General features: G+C 53.5%; 1 protein-coding gene across 1 annotated transcript; it reads left to right on the top strand.

Moving 5' to 3' along the window:
- The first annotated feature begins 14,888 nt into the window (after window positions 1-14,888).
- LOC118008876 lies at window positions 14,889-15,897 on the top strand. The gene is made up of 2 exons (XM_035002737.1): window positions 14,889-15,720; window positions 15,763-15,897. The coding sequence occupies exons 1-2, from the start codon at window positions 14,897-14,899 to the stop codon at window positions 15,875-15,877; spliced, it is 939 nt and encodes a 312-aa protein (XP_034858628.1). The 5' UTR covers window positions 14,889-14,896; the 3' UTR covers window positions 15,878-15,897.
- The last annotated feature ends 1,513 nt before the right edge of the window (window positions 15,898-17,410 follow it).

Here is a 17,410-nt window from a genome sequence, read left to right as displayed (position 1 = left end):
TTGCAGGGAAGCTACACTTGTGGCGAGGGTAACATAATATAGAAGTTGAATCACTGTTGTACACCTGAAACTACAGTAACATTGTTACAGTACTCAAAAAAAAAAAAAAAAAGAAAGAAAAGAAATGAATAGGAGCGGGAAAAAAGGCAAAGAGAATATGGTCAAATCTGCATTTCAACTCGGGTCTGATCTGAGTTCAAATCAATGGCCTTCTCTGTAGACTAGAACGAGAATAATGCCCTGGGTTGCCTGAAGGATTAATTGGGATCCTGTAAGTAAATGGCTTAGGACAATGCTTAGCATGATGAACGGATTCGGTGCTAAAGGCACGCCAGCTGCTGTAAGGCTTGCTAGGATGGTCACAGGTAACTCAAACTCCCAACTGGTCAACAGTGACCTCATGGTAGTACCTTCTGGAGGGCTCTTCCGCCGGGGCTCCCTGTCTGATTAGCAGCACCACCTTCCCAGCAGTGCACACCATAAACCAGGGGGTTGTCCTCTCCCACAAATAATCAGTCCAACTGATGGCCAACTGTCCTGCCCTCCTAAACACTCCCACTCTGTCTCCTCCGGCCACCTGTACGGCTCCCCCCTCCCTCCGTCTCCTTCCTTCCTTCTCCATCCATCCTGCTTCCTGAGAGCTCTTTGTTTTTTTTGTTTTTTAAAGATTTTATTTATTTATTTGCGAGAGAGAGAATGAGAGACAGAGAGCATGAGAGGGAGGAGGGCCAGAGGGAGAAGCAGACTCCCCGCCGAGCAGGGAGCCCGATGCGGGACTCGATCCCGGGACTCCAGGATCATGACCTGAGCCGAAGGCAGTCGCTTAACCAACTGAGCCACCCAGGCGCCCCTGAGAGCTCTTTGTAAAGGCGGATCCCATTGAGTCACTCGGGCTGCTCTAACAGAATACCATAGCCTGGGTGGCTTATAAACACTTCTCACGGTTCTGGAGGCTGGGAAGCCCAAGATCAAGGCGCTGGCAGACTCGGAATCTGGTGAGAACCTGCTTCCTGGTTCATAGACGGTGGTCATGTTTTTACTGCGACCTCAAATGGCAGAAGGGAACAGGGCGCCGCGGGGGCTTCTCTTAGAAGGCACTAATCCGGGGCGCCTGGGTGGCTCAGTCATTAAGCGTCTGCCTTCAGCTCAGGTCATGATCCCAGGGTCCTGGGATCGAGCCCCGCATCGGGCTCCCTGCTCAGCGGGGAGCCTGCTTCTCCCTCTCCCACTCTCCCTGCTTGTGTTCCCTTTCCCGCTGTCTCTCTTTGTCAAATAAAAAATTAAAAAAAAAAAAAAAGAAGAAGGCACTAATCCCTTTCAGGAGGGCTCCACCCTCAGGACCTAATTGCTGCCCAAAGGCCCAGCTCCTAATGGCATCATCGTGGGGGTCAGGTTTCAGCATAGGAATTTGCGGGAGGAGGCGGAAGGGAGACACATTCAGTCCATTGCAGAGGCAAAGAAGGTTAACCAAGGTTTAGTCATTATTCCTGGTTAAGGTACGAATATCGGACGTTGTCGTGAATAAGCCCTTTAAAGCTTGCTTTCAAAAGCAGCAGTCCGGGGGTCGATTGTGGGGGTCACAAATGCACACAGAAAGAAAGCATGAAAGACAAAGCCTAATGGTCGGGCAATGAGTACTAGTAACTTTGGATAAAATTTCCGCACAGAACGTGGAGGGTCTCAAACTACCCAGTTGGGCAGGGGGCGCTCCATGCTCTGGGAAGCTGAGTCAGGTCATGGGTGCAGTGTAGTGCAGACGAAATCACCAACGTCAAAGATTTGTGGGAAGTTTGAATAAGAGAGCTTTGGGTTGTGACAGTTGAAGAGGCAAAACCATCTCAACTGATACATTATTTAAAAAATATGTGCTTTTAGGTACATGTAGGTAATTGTGATGGCTTAAAGAATATGTCTACAAATTCTCTTTTCCTTGTCTGTGGGCTAGACCTGGTAGCTGGCTTCTAGTGAATAGAATAAAGGGGACATGGGGCGCCTGGCTGGCTCAGTTGGTGAAGCATCCAACTCCTGGTTTCGGCTCATGTCCTGATCTCACGGCTCCTGAGATGGAGCCCTGTGTCAGGCTGTGCTCAGCACAAGTCTGCTTGGATACCCTCTCTCTCTGCCCCTTCCCCCACTTGCGTTCTCTCTCTCAAATAAATAAATAGATTAAAAAAAACCCCCCAAACCCCACAAATTTGTGATATAGTCAGTGTGACCACAAATTCTTTGATGCTTCCCTCATTGAGAGCCTGTAACCAGGCTGACCTTAAAGAGATTTGCCTGAGCAATAGAACATGGCCCAAGGGACATTCTGGAACTTTTTTTTTTTTTTTTTAAGATTTTATTTATTTATTTCATGAGAGACAGAGGCAGAGGGAGAAGCAGGCTCCCCGCGGAGCAGGGAGCCCGATGCGGGACTCGATCCCAGGACCCTGGGATCATGACCTGAGCCGAAGGCAGACGCTTAACCGACTGAGCCACCCAGGCGTCCCTTTTTTTTTTTAGTTGAGGTGCAATCGACAATAACATTATGTTCATTTCAGACGTACAACACAAAGATGCCATACTTGTATATATTGTGAAACCACTGTAAGTCTAGGTAACATCTTGTAACATTTTGTATAGTTACAAAATTGTTTCTTTCTTGTGATGAGAAATTTTAAGATTTACTTTCTTAGCAACTTTCAAATATGTAATACAGTTATCGGTATTATTAACTACTGTTGCCATGCTGTACTTTGCATCTCCATGACTTACTTATTTTATAACTGGAAGTGTGTATCTTGTGACCCCTTTGGCCCATTTCGCCCACTCAACATTCTGTAAGTTCTAAGGCTTGGTCAGAAGAAGCCTGGCAGCTTCTTCCTTATTCTCTGGAACACTCTTTTTTTTTGAGAGAGAAAGAGAAAGGGGGGTGGGGAGGGTGGGGAAGAGGGACTAGCAGACTCCCCACTGAGAGCTGACATGGGGCTCCATCCCAGGACCCTGAAACATGACCTGAGCCGAAGTCAGACGTTTAACTGGCTGAGCCACCCAGGCGCCCCTAGAGCACTCTTTTTGGAGCTGTGAGCCACCATGTATGAAGTCCCCGTACCAGAGGTTGCTATGATGGAGAGCTCGCTTGGACAGAGCACGTGGAGACTCTAGGATACTGCTTGAGGCACAGACAAATGCCCAAGGAGCCCCAGTCATTTGGATCATCCTATCTGAGGCCCCTGACATTACCTGGAATAGAGAGACAAGACAGTCCGCCAAGCCCTGCCCACACTTCAGGTTCGAGAGCAAAAGAAATGATTGTTGCTGTTTTCGGCCGCTAAATTTGGAGGCAATGTGTTACATAGCAAAGATAACCAGAACACTAATTGATGTGCCTCTTTAATTAGGAATTAAATAAAGAGATCTAGCAGCAGGTCTAACAAATACCATAATTTCGCATTAGTGATGAGTGTAATCAATATATTGAGATATTGGCATCAGCTGTAATGGGATATGAACGTATCTGTGATTCTGATTGGTGACCAAGTCACAGATGCTACTAAGACATTTGTAATCGTTACCTACACGCACGGCCAAAGGAAATGCTAACTTCCAGTTAAAGACGAACGATAAAAACAAAAAAAAGATCTCCCGTCCAAGTTCACAAGTCGCTGGAATTCTAGCTGCAGATCCCAAGTTAAGAAGCCCTATTTCAGAGAGAAATCGGGGCATTCCTTTGATGACTGATTCTGTCCTTCTTAAGAATTCAGTGAAGTTGCTTTTATAGACAGCTGAACAGACTGTATTTTTAAATGTGTTTTACCGGAAGCTTTAAAAATACCCGTTTTTCATTCTTCTCACTTTCTGATGTTCTTTCTCATTTTTCTTCTACGGCAGCTCTCGCTCTCCCTTAGTGCTCTCTCCTCCTCTCCGTCCCCAGAACCCAGCCAGTCAGCGCAACCCCCCCCCCACACACACCGGGCCCCTGGCCTGGACCACACAGAAGGTTCTTCCAGTCTTCAGTCATGCTTGCTCCCACCCACCCACTGCCCTGCTCACGGGGGCGCTTCCTAGACCACAAATACAAGCCTGTCCTCTCCAGCTCCCAAGTCGACCGGATGAGCAAAGGGGAAACACGTTTTTATGATAAAAACATGCCAGAAGCAGACTCCTCTCTCCTCGCAACACTTCCCTTATAGCTCCCCAGTGCTCAGGCTGGTTCCAGCCTCCCTAGGTTTGCTTTTCCATATCCACCCTCTGGGAACACCTTCTTGCATTCATCCCCAAGGCTAATGCGCGCACCTTTGTGAAGACCAGCAAGGCCTGCATCACTTTCTCCAGGAAGCTTTTCTTAAGCTCTCCACCCTGAGATGAAGTAACCACTTTTCTCCCCCATCAGCCCACCCACTCTATGGAAGGGTGGGTTTTTTTTTTTGCACGTTTTATCGAAGGATAGCACACACCCAGAAAAGCACATGTATCATAAGTGTATCACTCAACGATTGTCATAAACCAAAAAGATTTGTCATACTGGTGGTGCAGGCAGCAAGGAACACAACTTTCCTGGTCTTTTGGAGGTGCCCCTTGTGCCTCCTCTTGGTCACTATGCCCTCCTCCTAGAGGGTAACTATTATCCTGACCTCTAACTGCCAAGGCGAGTTTTAAACTTCGGATATGTGGAATCCTACGGTAGGTGTCTTTCGATGTCTGCCTTCTCCCGCTCAGTATCATGTTTAGGAGATCCCTCCATATTGCTAAGTGTGATTATGCGCTGCTTATTTTCACCGCTGTATAGTGTTCCACGGTGGGAAGATAACAGTTTCTTTCTCTATTCTACTGTTGATGGGCATTTGGGTGGTTTCCAGTTTGGGGCCATTACAGATAGTACCGCAGGGAACCCTGTCCTTTGGTGAACATGGGTACACAATTCTGGTTGTATGTATACCTACTAACCTACAAAGACTTGTTGAAATGTCTGCAACCCTTTATTGCACATCACTATACTTTGTGTCCTTGCTCCCCTCTTCTAGATTGGGAGCATCTTTATCCATGGGCCCCATCTTACATTTTTTGGTATCATTGCCATCTAGCTTATAGTAGCTGTCCAATACATATTGTTCAAGTGAATGGATACTGAAGGCTGACAAATTGCTAGAAAGAAGTATTCCTTCTATGGCCTTTATATTGTCTCATCCTTCTATTCTTAGATTTCCCAGATCCTATTTTTGACTATTTATACTTTTGTATTGGTGTGTTAATTTTTTTTTTTTTTTTTTTTTACAAATTTACTCAAATCCTTTGTGGAAGAGTGTGAAACACACACACACACACACACACACAGCATCCCTCTTCCCATCTAAGCTCACAGAAAGGAGTGGAACAAAGCAATTGGAGGGGTGCCTGGGTGGGCTCGGTCTGTTGTGTCTGCCTTTGCCTCAGCTCATGGTCCCAGAGTCCTGGGATCCAGCCCCGCCCGCATCGGGCTCTCTGCTTGGAGGGGAGTCTGTTTCTCTCTCCCTCTGCCCCTCCTCCCCCTGCTCATGCTCTCTTGCTTGCTCACTCTCTCAAATAAATAAATAAAGTCTTTAGGAAAAAAAAACATTAAAAAAAAGTAATTTGAATATGTGATGGTTTACCTACTCTTTTTGAGAAGGAGAGTCTTGGCGACGCTACCAAGTCCCTGTCCCTGTGACAGGAAGCAACCTGAGTCATTTAGGTCACCCTTCAAATGTTTTACCATTTTGGTCGTTGAAAAATACCATGCACATAGAAATGTTCTTTTATCTTTAAGTCGCACTTCGGGGCATACCTATAGGAGATTCGCTCATCTAGAACTTAATCATCCTGGTTTTGCTCTTCATGCTTTGGGTGACTTCTTGTAGGGTATGAATGTGTGTTTTGTTTCATTCTGACTATCTCCAAGCATGGTTCCTCTCTGTAAGTTAAAATGGTAATGAATTCTTACAAAGATCTGACTTTCAACTGCAAAGCGATCAAAGAACTATTCTGCTAGTTTATCATCCCCTGTCATTGCCGGAAACATTATTTTGCTATATATTTGGTTCACTCTTTTCTCTTACTCGCCGCAATGTTATGTAGGTTGTATTCCTCATGGCATTTAGGCAATGGTTCTCAAGGTTGAGAGAAATGGGTGGGTGTCTTCCTTTGAGGTTGGAAGAGGCACATCCACCCAATCTAGGTGAAAGAGAAACGTGTTTCATGTCATTAGAATGGTTTAGAGCTATGTCGGAATGCAAGATTGACTCATGTATTAGTTATATATTGCTGCCTAACAAGCCACCCCGCAATTCGGTGGCTTAAAACAACAAACATGTATTATCTCAGGGTTTCCGTGGGTCAGGAATCCTGGAGCAGCTTAGCTGAATGGGTGTGGCTCAGGGACTCTCATGAGGCTGCAGTCAAGGTGTTGGTTGGCGGGGGGCGTCTGGGTGGCTCAGTGGAGTAAGCGGCTGACTCTTGATTTTGGCTCGGGTCGTGGTTTCAGGGTGGTGGGATGGAGCCTTGCACTCAGCGGGGAGTCTGCTGGAGATTTCCTCTCTCCCTTTCCCTCTGCCCCTCCCCCCTGCTCATGCGGTGCATGCGGGCGCGCTCTCTCTCTCTCTCAAATAAATAAATCAATCTTAGAGAAAAAGATGCTGGTTGGGGCTGCCATCATCTGAGTGTTCTGCTGGGGCTGAAGACCTTCTTCTGAGATGGCTCATCCCCAAGGCTGTTGGCAGGAGACCTCAGTTTATTGCCACTTGGCTCGCCCCACAAGGCTGCTTGAATGGGCGCAGGACAGGGCAGCTAGCTTCCCCCAGAGAGCAACGAGGAAGCCACAGTGCCTTGTATATCCTACTGCAGTCACATTCTATCCATTAGAAGTGAGTCACTAAGTACCGCCCACAACTACGGGAAGGAAAGATCAGCCTCCACCTTTTGAAGGGAGGAGAATCAAAGAATTTGTGGACATTTTTAAAAACCACCACAGATGTAAATTAAGTTAATTGGATCCAATCAAGTGTTGATGCAACGTGGAAGGTGACTACATATTTCCCTCTCCTCCGATCAGATGACAGAGTGCAGAGAGCTCAGCGGTTAGAAAAGAAGCAGTGTGGCATTTACCTTGAACTTGGAACCTGAGGTTAAGAAAATAATTCCACCTGAAGGGGACGGCCTTGGAGCTTCAGTTGTCATAGCAACTATAAACAGGATTAAAAAGGGCTCTGTTGGGGTCTGGGGTGTAAGCAAATTCTCCCTGGAGATCTGTAGGGCCTATATCCTGCATCCTAGCCCCCAGTTTCTAGCAGGCCACAAACATCCATACAGCGTGAGGAACCGATGACCAAAGTCAAAGGGAGATTCTCCAAAGAAGGCCGAATCACGACTCTCATACAAATGTAAAATGAATACTTGTCAAAGATTTTATTTAACCCATTAATTAAATGAAGGAATGGGTGAGCTATTCCAACCCATTCAGAGGAGAATTGCAAGAATAGAAACATTTATAGGTGGGGAATATTGAAATAAATTTGCAAATGAATGCAAAACCGGCTTTTGGGGTTGGGGGTGGGGTTTTTCTCTCTCCCGGATGGAAGTTTCTTTGCTTGTTTGTAGGCCAGAAGTATTCACAGTGCCATTAGGTATCTGTGCCTTCTTGAGTTGTAAAATAGCCTAGTGAAAGACAAAGGGTCAGGTCCCAGTAGGTTCAGACAACCCCATCCACCCCCCTCAGGTTCCAACATTCCAATGAAAGAAGAGCCAGTAATCTCCTGATTATTCCAAACCCTTAAATTTGTCCCTTACATCAAGAAACCTCAACTCCCTCGAGATAGCAAAACACATTCCTCAGAGGGGGGTCCTCTTAACCTCGGGAAGGTTGAGAATTGAACATAGAGAAGATGAAATCAATCAAACCTACTGTAGTGGTATGTGGTTGTTACGTTCAGGAACAATCTGCGTATGCCATTTAATGTGGAACGTTTGTGAAAACGTGGGGGTTAGTAAAGAATCTGACGGACGAGCCTTAGGATTCCGACTTGAAATTGTATAAGAGACGTTAAGCTTGCAGGTTTCAGGTAAAAGGAATTAAGATTTGACTTGGAAAGCACAGTGGCAATTGTTCAAGCCAACTGGAGCTTCACTATATTTACAAATTTAATTGATTTGATTTACAAATGTTTGAGTCCTCGGGGAAGTTTTGCTTATTAGGGTCATAAGTTTGTCCATTCAAGCGTTCCTTTGAATGCTCGAAAAGAAGATAAAAACGAAATATGCATATATATATATATATATATACACACACATGTATATATGTATATTGCAGTCTAAAATGTTTAGGGGGGTGTCTGGCTGGCTCAGTCGGTGGAGCACGTGACTCTTGATCTCAGGGTCGTCAGTTTGAACCCCACGTTGGGTGTAGAGATTACTTTAAAAATATAAAATAAAAGAAAATGTTTAGGAAAAATTCGCTGAAGTCATATGGGTGGAACAGTTTAAGAACATTTAGTCTGAAAACAAAAAGAATATTTCATCTTATTTAGTCGACGTGCCTTGATCAAGCCTTTATCAAAGACCGCTCTGAAAATGATTGCTTTCATTTTTTTTTTTTTTTTTTAATAAAAACAAGGTTAATGAACGGAAGTTAGAGACTTGTGGAAGTCTAGGTTTTAAAATCTGGAACTCCAACAGATTAATAGCAATTTAAAACCCAAATGTAAGTAGTCTCTTCTGTACTCACGCACGCCAGCTCACTGGGATATCAAGTTTTTCCCGTTGATGGTGGGGAGGAGGGAGGAGATGCCCAAGAAGGTAGAGGTGGAGTAAGCCAGGAAGCAAAACGGGAAGGCACATGTTCTCTTTTCGTTTAAAATGAGTTATGTGTCAGTTTTAAAACAGAGCTCCAAGACTCTTTGACTCACCTCCCCATTGAGAGATAAGAGGGAGGGACCAACATCTTCTCCCCCCGGAATCTGGGTTCTGCGGCTGCTGGGCCAATGGAACATGGCAGAATGAACACTGCTAGCTTCCAGGCTCCGGCCTTCAGTAACTGGCAGCTTCCATTTCCCCTCTCTCTTGGGTGCTCGCTCTTGGCAACCAGCCACCATGCTGTGAGGAGGCCCAAGTGATCTTTGGAGAGGCCCACATAGAGAAGAAGCAGAGCCAGCACCGACTTGCCAAGCATGTGTGTGAGCCATCTTGAAAACGGATCCTCGAGCCGCCCCCAGCTGACACAGCGTGGTGCAGAGGTGAGCTGTCTCTGCCAAGCCCTGCCCAGATTGCAGATTCTTGGGCAAAATAAATGATGATTATTGTTTACACCGCTAAGCTTTGAGGTGGCTTTACCCAGTAACAGATAACCAAAACAAGATATAACTTACACATAGGAAAGTGTACAGCCTGATGAATTTTTGCATTTGTATATAACCGTGTAGCCATCAATCAGGTTAGATACAGAATATTTGCATCTCCCCAGAAGGTTCCCTTAGTCAAAAGGCTTCTTGAAATACTACCCAGGAACCTGAACTATTAGCCTACCGCTCTGGGCAGCTCCACATCTATTTTTTCTCAGAGAGGTTTCCAAACTTAACTGGATTAGAAACATTCTCTCCAGCATCCATCGATGAAATAAAAACAGGCTATGATGTGCGGGCCCGAAAGAAGCCAAGGCTCAAATGGAAGACAACCAGATTGCAGTCTGTAACCTCTGGGAAGTAGGTCGGCAGGAAAATGAGCTGATCTGCTCTTAAACTCCCCATCAGCAGAGTCACCTCGTAAAACGCAAGCACATAGGGGTGCTGTCTTAATACCTGTGGTCAGGCCTGCAAGGCCTGATTTGGTACTTCTAGTCCAAACTGCCCAAAGCAACTGAGGCCAAAAAGGCTTTGGGGAATCTTTAAGCAGGGCGGGGGAGACTCCCCCTCCAAAATCTGCTCCACCAACTGCTTTACTTCAAACTGTGGGCTGATTTCCATTAATCACACTTGGCCCTAATTACCCTGGAGCAGCCTTTCTTCCTCGGGCCTGGGGCAGGAATTTTAAGGGGCTCCTGACAAAGCAGGTCCCTGAGACCAAACAATAGTGGAGACTCCAGGAAGAGACTGGGTGAGCAAGCGTCCATGCCCGCTCCTCTCTTTCCCGGAGACCCAGGTTCCAGGCCGGCTTGTGATCTCGCCAGGTAGGAACTCGAGTTCCTCCACTAAATAGATTTTCCTTTTGTTGTCACATTAATTTGCAACTCATTAATAGTGACAGAAGTGAGGTACTGCACCGATTCCATTTGCATATTCATGAGAGACTTATTATTAAACAAATAAGATTTTCCTATCTTCGCGAGCACCCAAAGTAAGGCTGAACAGTACATTACACTGGCCCCGATGCTTTATTCTCTCTTTAATATGTTAATAGATGCAGTTGATTTCTTTAAGTAAATACGCATCTATAAAACAACACGTACTTTATAAAAAAGAAATCATTTAAATAATAATCCATTAGCAAAGTTGGCAACAATTTAAGAGGAACAACGCATTAATACCAACGCGTGAGAATCAATTTGCGAATTTTAACTCTGTTGGGTGGTGGGCTGCGGACGACCGAGGAGGACGACCTGCGAAAGTGTGTGCGCGCTTAAAAAAAATATTTTAATGAGTTTGCGGAGACAGGCGCTCGAATCCTTCGCGTCTTTCGGGTGCCGGCTCCCAGTAGGGCGAAAAGTGGCTGTGTCCCGACCCGGATCGGCGTTTTTCCGGCGTCCTCGGGGCACTGGGATTGTGAGCCGAAAGCAGGCCCGAGCACCTCGGCGACCCCGCCGCTTTCCCTGTGCCCATCGACCCCCGATTGGCACCCGGTTCAGCGGGGTGGGGGCGGGGCAGGGCCTGGTCTCCCGGCGAGACTCCCCCACCCGGCTGGGACTGGTGGCCTCCCGTCCTATCCGCCCCCAACTCGGGCATGGCTTTCGTCACAGCCGGCTCTTTCCTGCCGGGGTCAGGGCGGGCTCCCCCCGCGGCGGCGCGGAGCGCAGGGCCAACCGCGCACCCTTATCTCGGCCGAGTCAGACACTCGCCGCGCGGAATCTGTTGACATTTACTATTGTTCGCAGGAGTCCGGAGCACGGGGCGGGGGCGGGATGCAGGCGAGGAGAGGGAGGGCGGCGAGTGTGGGGCCTGCAGTCGGCCCGAGTGTGTGTGTGTGTGAGCTCGTGAAGGAAGGGGGTGTGTGTGTGGAGCGCGCAGTCTCCACGGAAAAGAAAAGTGGCCCGCGGGCCCGGAAGCTTCCAAGCCGGCTGACCCGTCTACGCCGGGAATTGTGGCGGTGGTGGGTGCGCAGGAAGGGAGATGGGGCAGCCGGCGGTGGGGTCCGCCGATGGAGGGGGTCGGTTCCAGCCGCACGGCCCCCGGTGACCTGCAGGACACAAGTGCATTTGTGCCGAGCCGTGGCGGGGATTAAAGTGCCATACGGCCCGAGCGAGGGGGGCGAGGCGGGTGGAAAACAACTCCCCGCGCGCACAAAGCGCGCATTGTTCCAGCCACCTCCATTATGCCGCGCTGCAGCCAAGAGCCCGTTTCGCAACTGCCCGCCCGGCGCGCGCGCGCGCTCACGCACACACACAGACAGACACACGCGCGCGCACACACACACACACACACACGAATTCTCCCCCCCCCCCGCCCCGCCCCGGGCCGAGGCCGGGGGTGGGTGCTCTCCGCCGGGACTGGGAGAGGCCGCTGGGGCCGGGGTGGGAGGCGTTGGCGGGGGCTGCTCGTCTGTTCAGGGCTGGGCTTTTTAATGTCTTCTTTCCCTAATCTCCTTCCCGGCACTTTTTCTTTTCTCCGTCTCCCCGGGCCTGCCCCGAGCGCACCCCAGAGCCTCGAGCTCCCCAGGAGAAGCTGCGACGGAGGTGTGGGTATTGGGGAGGGGCGCTCGCAGCCGCTGTCACCCGCGGATCGCAGCCCCAGGCGCGCAGCGCTTGCCGGCTCTGCTGAGGACACGTGCTCGGGAGAAACAGGGGAAGCATCCCGCCTTCCAAGGAGAGGCTCCCGGAGCGCCCCCATCCCGGGCTCTCCAGGACTTCCCCTGGCCCGGAATCCCGCGCCGCACTGCCGGGTCTGCCGGCTGGAGCTTGCCAACTGGGACAGCTCGGCCGCCCCTACCCTCACCACGCCGGTGCCTGGGCCCTCTCCTCCACCCTCCCTGGCTTTCACGGCACTGATAGGCACCCCGAGAGGAATTTAAGGCTTGCCAGCCTCTTAGGCTCCTACCCTGTTCTCCCCGGAGCGGAGCGGGGCTGGGGGGCTGGGAGAGAACCAAGGCACCCCCTTCGCCTCCCGCCGCGCCCTCCCTGGTGGGCAGGTGGGGAGCGTAGGAGCTGGAGCGCGGCGAGCCAGCGCGGTCTGGTTTCCTTTACGTTTACAAGCTATAAATAAACTTCCCCTTGGGCGGATGCGCGCTGCGTCCAAGGGCGGCTTCCCGCCGAATCGGGCGGGTGGTTTACGATCCGGGCCGGGAGCTGGTCGTAGCGCGGCCTGAGCTCAGGGTGGGGCGCTGGCTCTGGGAGAGCTCAGAGGTCGGCCAGGAGTGGCCGAGTGACCCTCCATCCCCCGCGGGGCTGGGGCGCCTCTGCGGTGAGGCCCGAGGGTGGGGCTGGGTGATTTATGAGCCGTCACCCCACCCCGCCCCTCCCGTTTCACTTGTTTTCCTCGCCTTCTGCCCAGAGCCTCGCCTCCAACCTTGCCCAGGGACGATTGGCCAATCTCAGGCTGCTGGAGCGCCAACGGCGGCCCGGCGGGGCGCGTGTCCGCAGGCCGTGGGTGAGGCCCTCGGTGCTTTCACCCCCCGCGCCCCCGCCCCGGGTCGGGAGCCGGTCGGCTGCGCGCGACGAGGCTGGGCGGCCTTGGCCGGAGAGGCGGGGAGGAAGGGCCGGCCGCGCGACTCCGGAAACTGCGGGCCTGCGGGGTGGATCGCTGACCCTCAAGGTCACCGGGCCTGGGGAAACCACCGGCCCAGGCCGGAGCAGAGGCCACCGCCCCAGTCGGAACCCTACTGGCGGGGGGGAGGTTTGCGCAGCTCCGCGCGGAAGCCCGGAGGACCGAAGACCGAGCGCGGAGGCCGCCACGGGTCCCAGCATGGCCCTCCCTCAAAGGGACGCAGTTTCACTGGGCCTTGGCGCGCGCACCGCGAGCCGGGCCTCCTCGAGTCCCCAGCACACGTGTGTGGCGCGGCTGGCGTACGCGTAGGGGCCTGTGGGGACTGCAGAAGGAGTGGGGTGACTTCGGCAGCGGCTGCGTTCGCTTCCGCCGAGGCTTGGGAGGCTGCGGAGGAGAGAGGCGGCCAGCCGAGTGGGCGAGGGCCTGGCTTGGGAAGGAGGAGGGGGCGCCTTGCCTCCGGGAGGCTCCGTAGCGAGCGCCCCCAGCGTCGCCTTCTCTCCGATGTCTGCAGCCCCACGGCACCCCAGGCTGGCTCTTCTGCCGCGTGTTTGCTTAACCCTCGACCCCTCCGCGGCAGCTGCGGGTAGACGGATTCCTGGCGGCGCGAACGCTGGGGCTGGACCCCAACCTCGCGCCGTCGGGAGCTCCCCTCCCCCTCCTGAATCCCCAGGCCGAAGGTCCCCATGGGCCGGCGTCTCCGCCACCTACACGGGCTTGGGGGCCTTCGGGGACTGACAGAAAGGGACCCTTGGCAAGGTCCCCATTGTTCCCTGGGAGCTGGGAAGCTGACTCACGCTCTGAGCACAGAGCGATGCCGAGTGTTTTCTCGGCAGCCTTTACCCGAGTGCTTTATTTAGACAGGCTTTATTTACAGTACACATGTTTTCGGCTCGTTATTCTGGAAGCGGGAATGGAAACTGGGCAGAGCAGGAGTTCTCCCCGTGAGCCTCACGTTTGGAAGGGGCTGAGGCTCAGCGCAGTCGAAGGATCCCTCTCCCGCTGGCTAGGTTCCCTAGTGAGATGCTTTGGAGGAAAACGGGGAACGGCTGGGGAGTAGAGGGCGCTGGGGCGCACACACTGGGTCACCCCATCCGATAGTGCTGCTGTTCAGAATGCCCAGCACCCCAGCAGAGGTGAGACATCCGCAGGCCCATTTCACAGACTTGAGGGAGGGCAACGGCCCGCAGGTCACCCAGACGCCACCAGCTTAGGGAGGAAAGCCAGCGTCTTTAACTTCATTTCCTGGGCTGCTTCCTTACCGCTTTGGACCTCCCGGGTGACCCAGATCCCGGTCTCTCTGGATTCTGTGCGGGGCCTTGTCTGAGTCCTGCGGGTAGGGTACCAGCCGGCCAGGCCGCTGGAAGGCCTGTGGTTACCAGCCCGAAGTCAAGCCTGCTTTCTGGCAGCTTTTCAGTAAGTGGGGTGGTCCAGTTAGGGACTGCAGGAAATTGTCTGAGCTAGATTAAATATTTTACAAAACCTTCGGGGGGCCCACGGTTGACTTGAAGCTGTCAATGTTAAACCAAACTAAAGTTAACGAGTTCTCTCTCCTGACTTTTTAGGTCCAGTTCAGCGAAAACTGGGGGTAGTGGTCTTTAGAGGAAGCAAGTTTAATGGTGTTTCCTCTCATTTTTCTCCACATTGAGATGTAGTCTTCCGGCGTGCTTGCAGAACTCAGTAGCCTCTCTGGAGCTGGGGTGAAAGAAAGGCCTCTCTGGGGTCTCTCCGGGTGGGGGGGGAACAGCTGACTTGATCTCCCCGCGCCTCTGAATTTTAAGCCCAAGCCTATTTGTTCGCTTCGGACTCCTGCACGCAAGCAAGGAGGTGCTCGGGCCCTCGGAACTGCACGGGACACAATGCACACACTGGGGCCCCTTCTCCCGGCCTTCCCCTAGGGCAGCCCCTGGGGGAGAAAGGCCTACCCTTCAGGAGCCAAGGCCCAACAGCCACGGCCTGGGTTTCTCTCCTCTTCTTCAGTCTCCGGCTGCAAATCCCGAATGGCTTTCTGGGGTTTGTCTGCAGTGTTTCCCTTTCTGAATCTCACATCCCTTGGTCCCTGCCCTCTGGCTTGGGGGGTGACTTCTCCCCTGCATGGATACCCACCCCATCCCCGTAACCAAGCTGTAGTGTGCCAGCTCCGCAGGCCAGAGGCGAACCCTGGCCAGGTGAGAGGAGATGGCTTGACCTTTGCAGGAAGGGACGAGAAGGCCGATTCACAGCTTGCGGCCGGCGCTGCGGGGGGACCCAGGGCTGCACAGGGAGCCGCATGCAAGCTTGCCACAGCCCCAGCGGCTGTGACAGGAGCCTGTAAGAGGAAAGCGGCTCGGGGAGGCAGAGAGCTTCTGTGCAGGGTGTGTGTGCCCCGGCGAGGTGCACAGGCCGCTCAGCGAGTGGAGCTGCCTGGGGCTGGGGGCTGTGGTTGCTGCCAGTGGAGCGGAGTGGGGGTGGGGTGGCTCACAGAAGCTGGGGGCCAAGGTTGGGGCTGCAGTGGCGGATGGGGCCTCTGGGGAAGACAATGGCCAAAGGAAGCTGCTCTCGGGGCCCAGCCACCTGGAGACCGTCTCATCCCTTGGTGGGGGGAGGGGGAGTGCAGCTCCAAGGAGCCTAGGAAGGGCAGAATCGCCCAAGGACAGAGAGCCTGGAGCCTGGGTGGGTCTTTAAACATGAATATTTGGGGTGGCAACACCTTCCCAGGGGAAAATAGGCCCTTTATTTGTAAGTCCCCAAAGAGCCCAGGGACAATGATGTCAGAGCCAGCATGCTGGTCGAGGGGCACCCAGGGGTGTGTGTCTCGGGAAGGGCAACCCACGCTGGACCTTTCCTAGGCTCTGAGGGAGGGGTGGGCAACGACCGGGTGGTGTTCCCGCCGGGCGCCGAGGCTGCTGCCACTGGGGGTGAAGTGGGAAGGTGCTGCCTTTAGCTTGGCTGCTGGAAACCATTGTCTGGGTCTGCACCCAGCGCTTCTCCAGCCGGGCTAATTCTCCACGTGTCCAATTTTCGTGCCTGAAAAAAAGCAGCACAGAAACAAAACCATATGACAAGACGGGGCTGCAAACCTTGAAGAATCGAGAGGGTGGGGGAGGTGGCGGCTGGAAAGGGGGAGGGGAAATTATGTGTGTGTGTTGTGGGGGGGGGCGGGGAAGAGGCGGCGGCGCACAACTCAAAGTTCCGACTATTTCCTACCCGGTCTCACCTCCCGGCGTGCTCATCTGATGCAGTTCCAACTCCCTCAAACGATTCCGCAGCCCCAGCGCTCGCGGGAGTGTGGAACTGCAGTTGGGAGGCGAGAGGCTCGGGGACAGGCGACGCGCAGAGCTGGGGAGTGTGGAAGCACAGGCCCGCGGCGGCCAGACGGCTCCGTCCCCCTTCTGGTCCGGAGCGGGGAGGTCGGTCACCGCACACCCTCTGCCGGCTGGGGGTTGGGGTGGGGGGGGGGGGTGGGGGCCCCGGGCTCTCCCGCCCACCTCTCCCCGGGGCGAGGTGCCCCCCCCCCTTCCTGAGATCCCCTTTCCTAAAAACCGCCCCGGGGCCACACTTTTTCCCTGGGGGCCCCCCCCCCCCCCCCCCCCCGGCCCGTGCCCTCTCCTAGTTCTCCAAACCCGCGAGGGCGCTTTAGGCCCGGCCTCTCTCCCTCCCCCCGCTTCCGCCCGTGCACGAGCCTGTGGCGGTCACTTCGGCGACTCTTGGGAGGCCGACGGCCCGGAGCTTTGTTCTCCCAAGGCTTCCCCTTCTCCCCTAACTCACCCCCGTCTCCACACTTTATCCGCCCACACCCCGCGTCCGCGCGCACAGACAACACTGGTTCATAATCTCATTAGCATAGGCCTGGGTCTGGGTGACGGCGGGGTTCCCCGCGCGCCCCAGCGCAGCGCTCTACTTCGCGGCGAGCCGGAGTTTCCACCAGGCGTGCGCCCTGGGCGGGAGGGGGGGGCGGGTCGGGGATGTTGCGGGGGGCCAGTGTTGGCTCCGGGGCAGGATTGCGGCCAGCCGGGAGGAGGAGGCCGCCCGGGGCAGCCCGAGCCGCGGGAAGGCCCCTCCCAGCGCCCAGTTGCCGTGGTCCCCGGAGCAGATGGCAACTTTGTCTCCTGGTGTGCGCGCAGCGACTTTCAACACATTCAAAAGGCTGCGCTCAGCCTGTCGGGGAAGCCTCGCTGACATTCAGAACCGATTAAAGACCCGAGACGGTGCCAGGCGCAGTGGAGAGTTATGAATTAATCATGGGGGTTACCGATATCTGAGGCTCCCCAGGGCAGCCCCTCTATTATTAAGCAGCCCCCACTGCCCACTCTTGACCCCCCTCCCCCCCGCCACAAAGGGGTAGGCTCGGCGTCTTTTGCACTGCCCAATTAACAGCCACCGGGTAATGTGAAAAGTGTTTGCCCTGCCACCCTTGGTGCAGGCTCAGGTCGCGCCGCTGGGCCTGCCAGACGCGCGTCGGGCAGAAAGCTCAGGCTCTGGGACAGGCCTAGGGTGAGCGCCTCGCCTTGGCTGGGGGCGGGGGGGGGGGGGGG

This window comes from Mirounga leonina, unplaced genomic scaffold, assembly GCF_011800145.1.
Source record: "Mirounga leonina isolate KUSES-001 unplaced genomic scaffold, KU_Mleo_1.0 Mir_101609, whole genome shotgun sequence".
Lineage (NCBI taxonomy): Eukaryota > Metazoa > Chordata > Mammalia > Carnivora > Phocidae > Mirounga > Mirounga leonina.
This window is presented reverse-complemented; position numbering and strand designations above follow the sequence as displayed.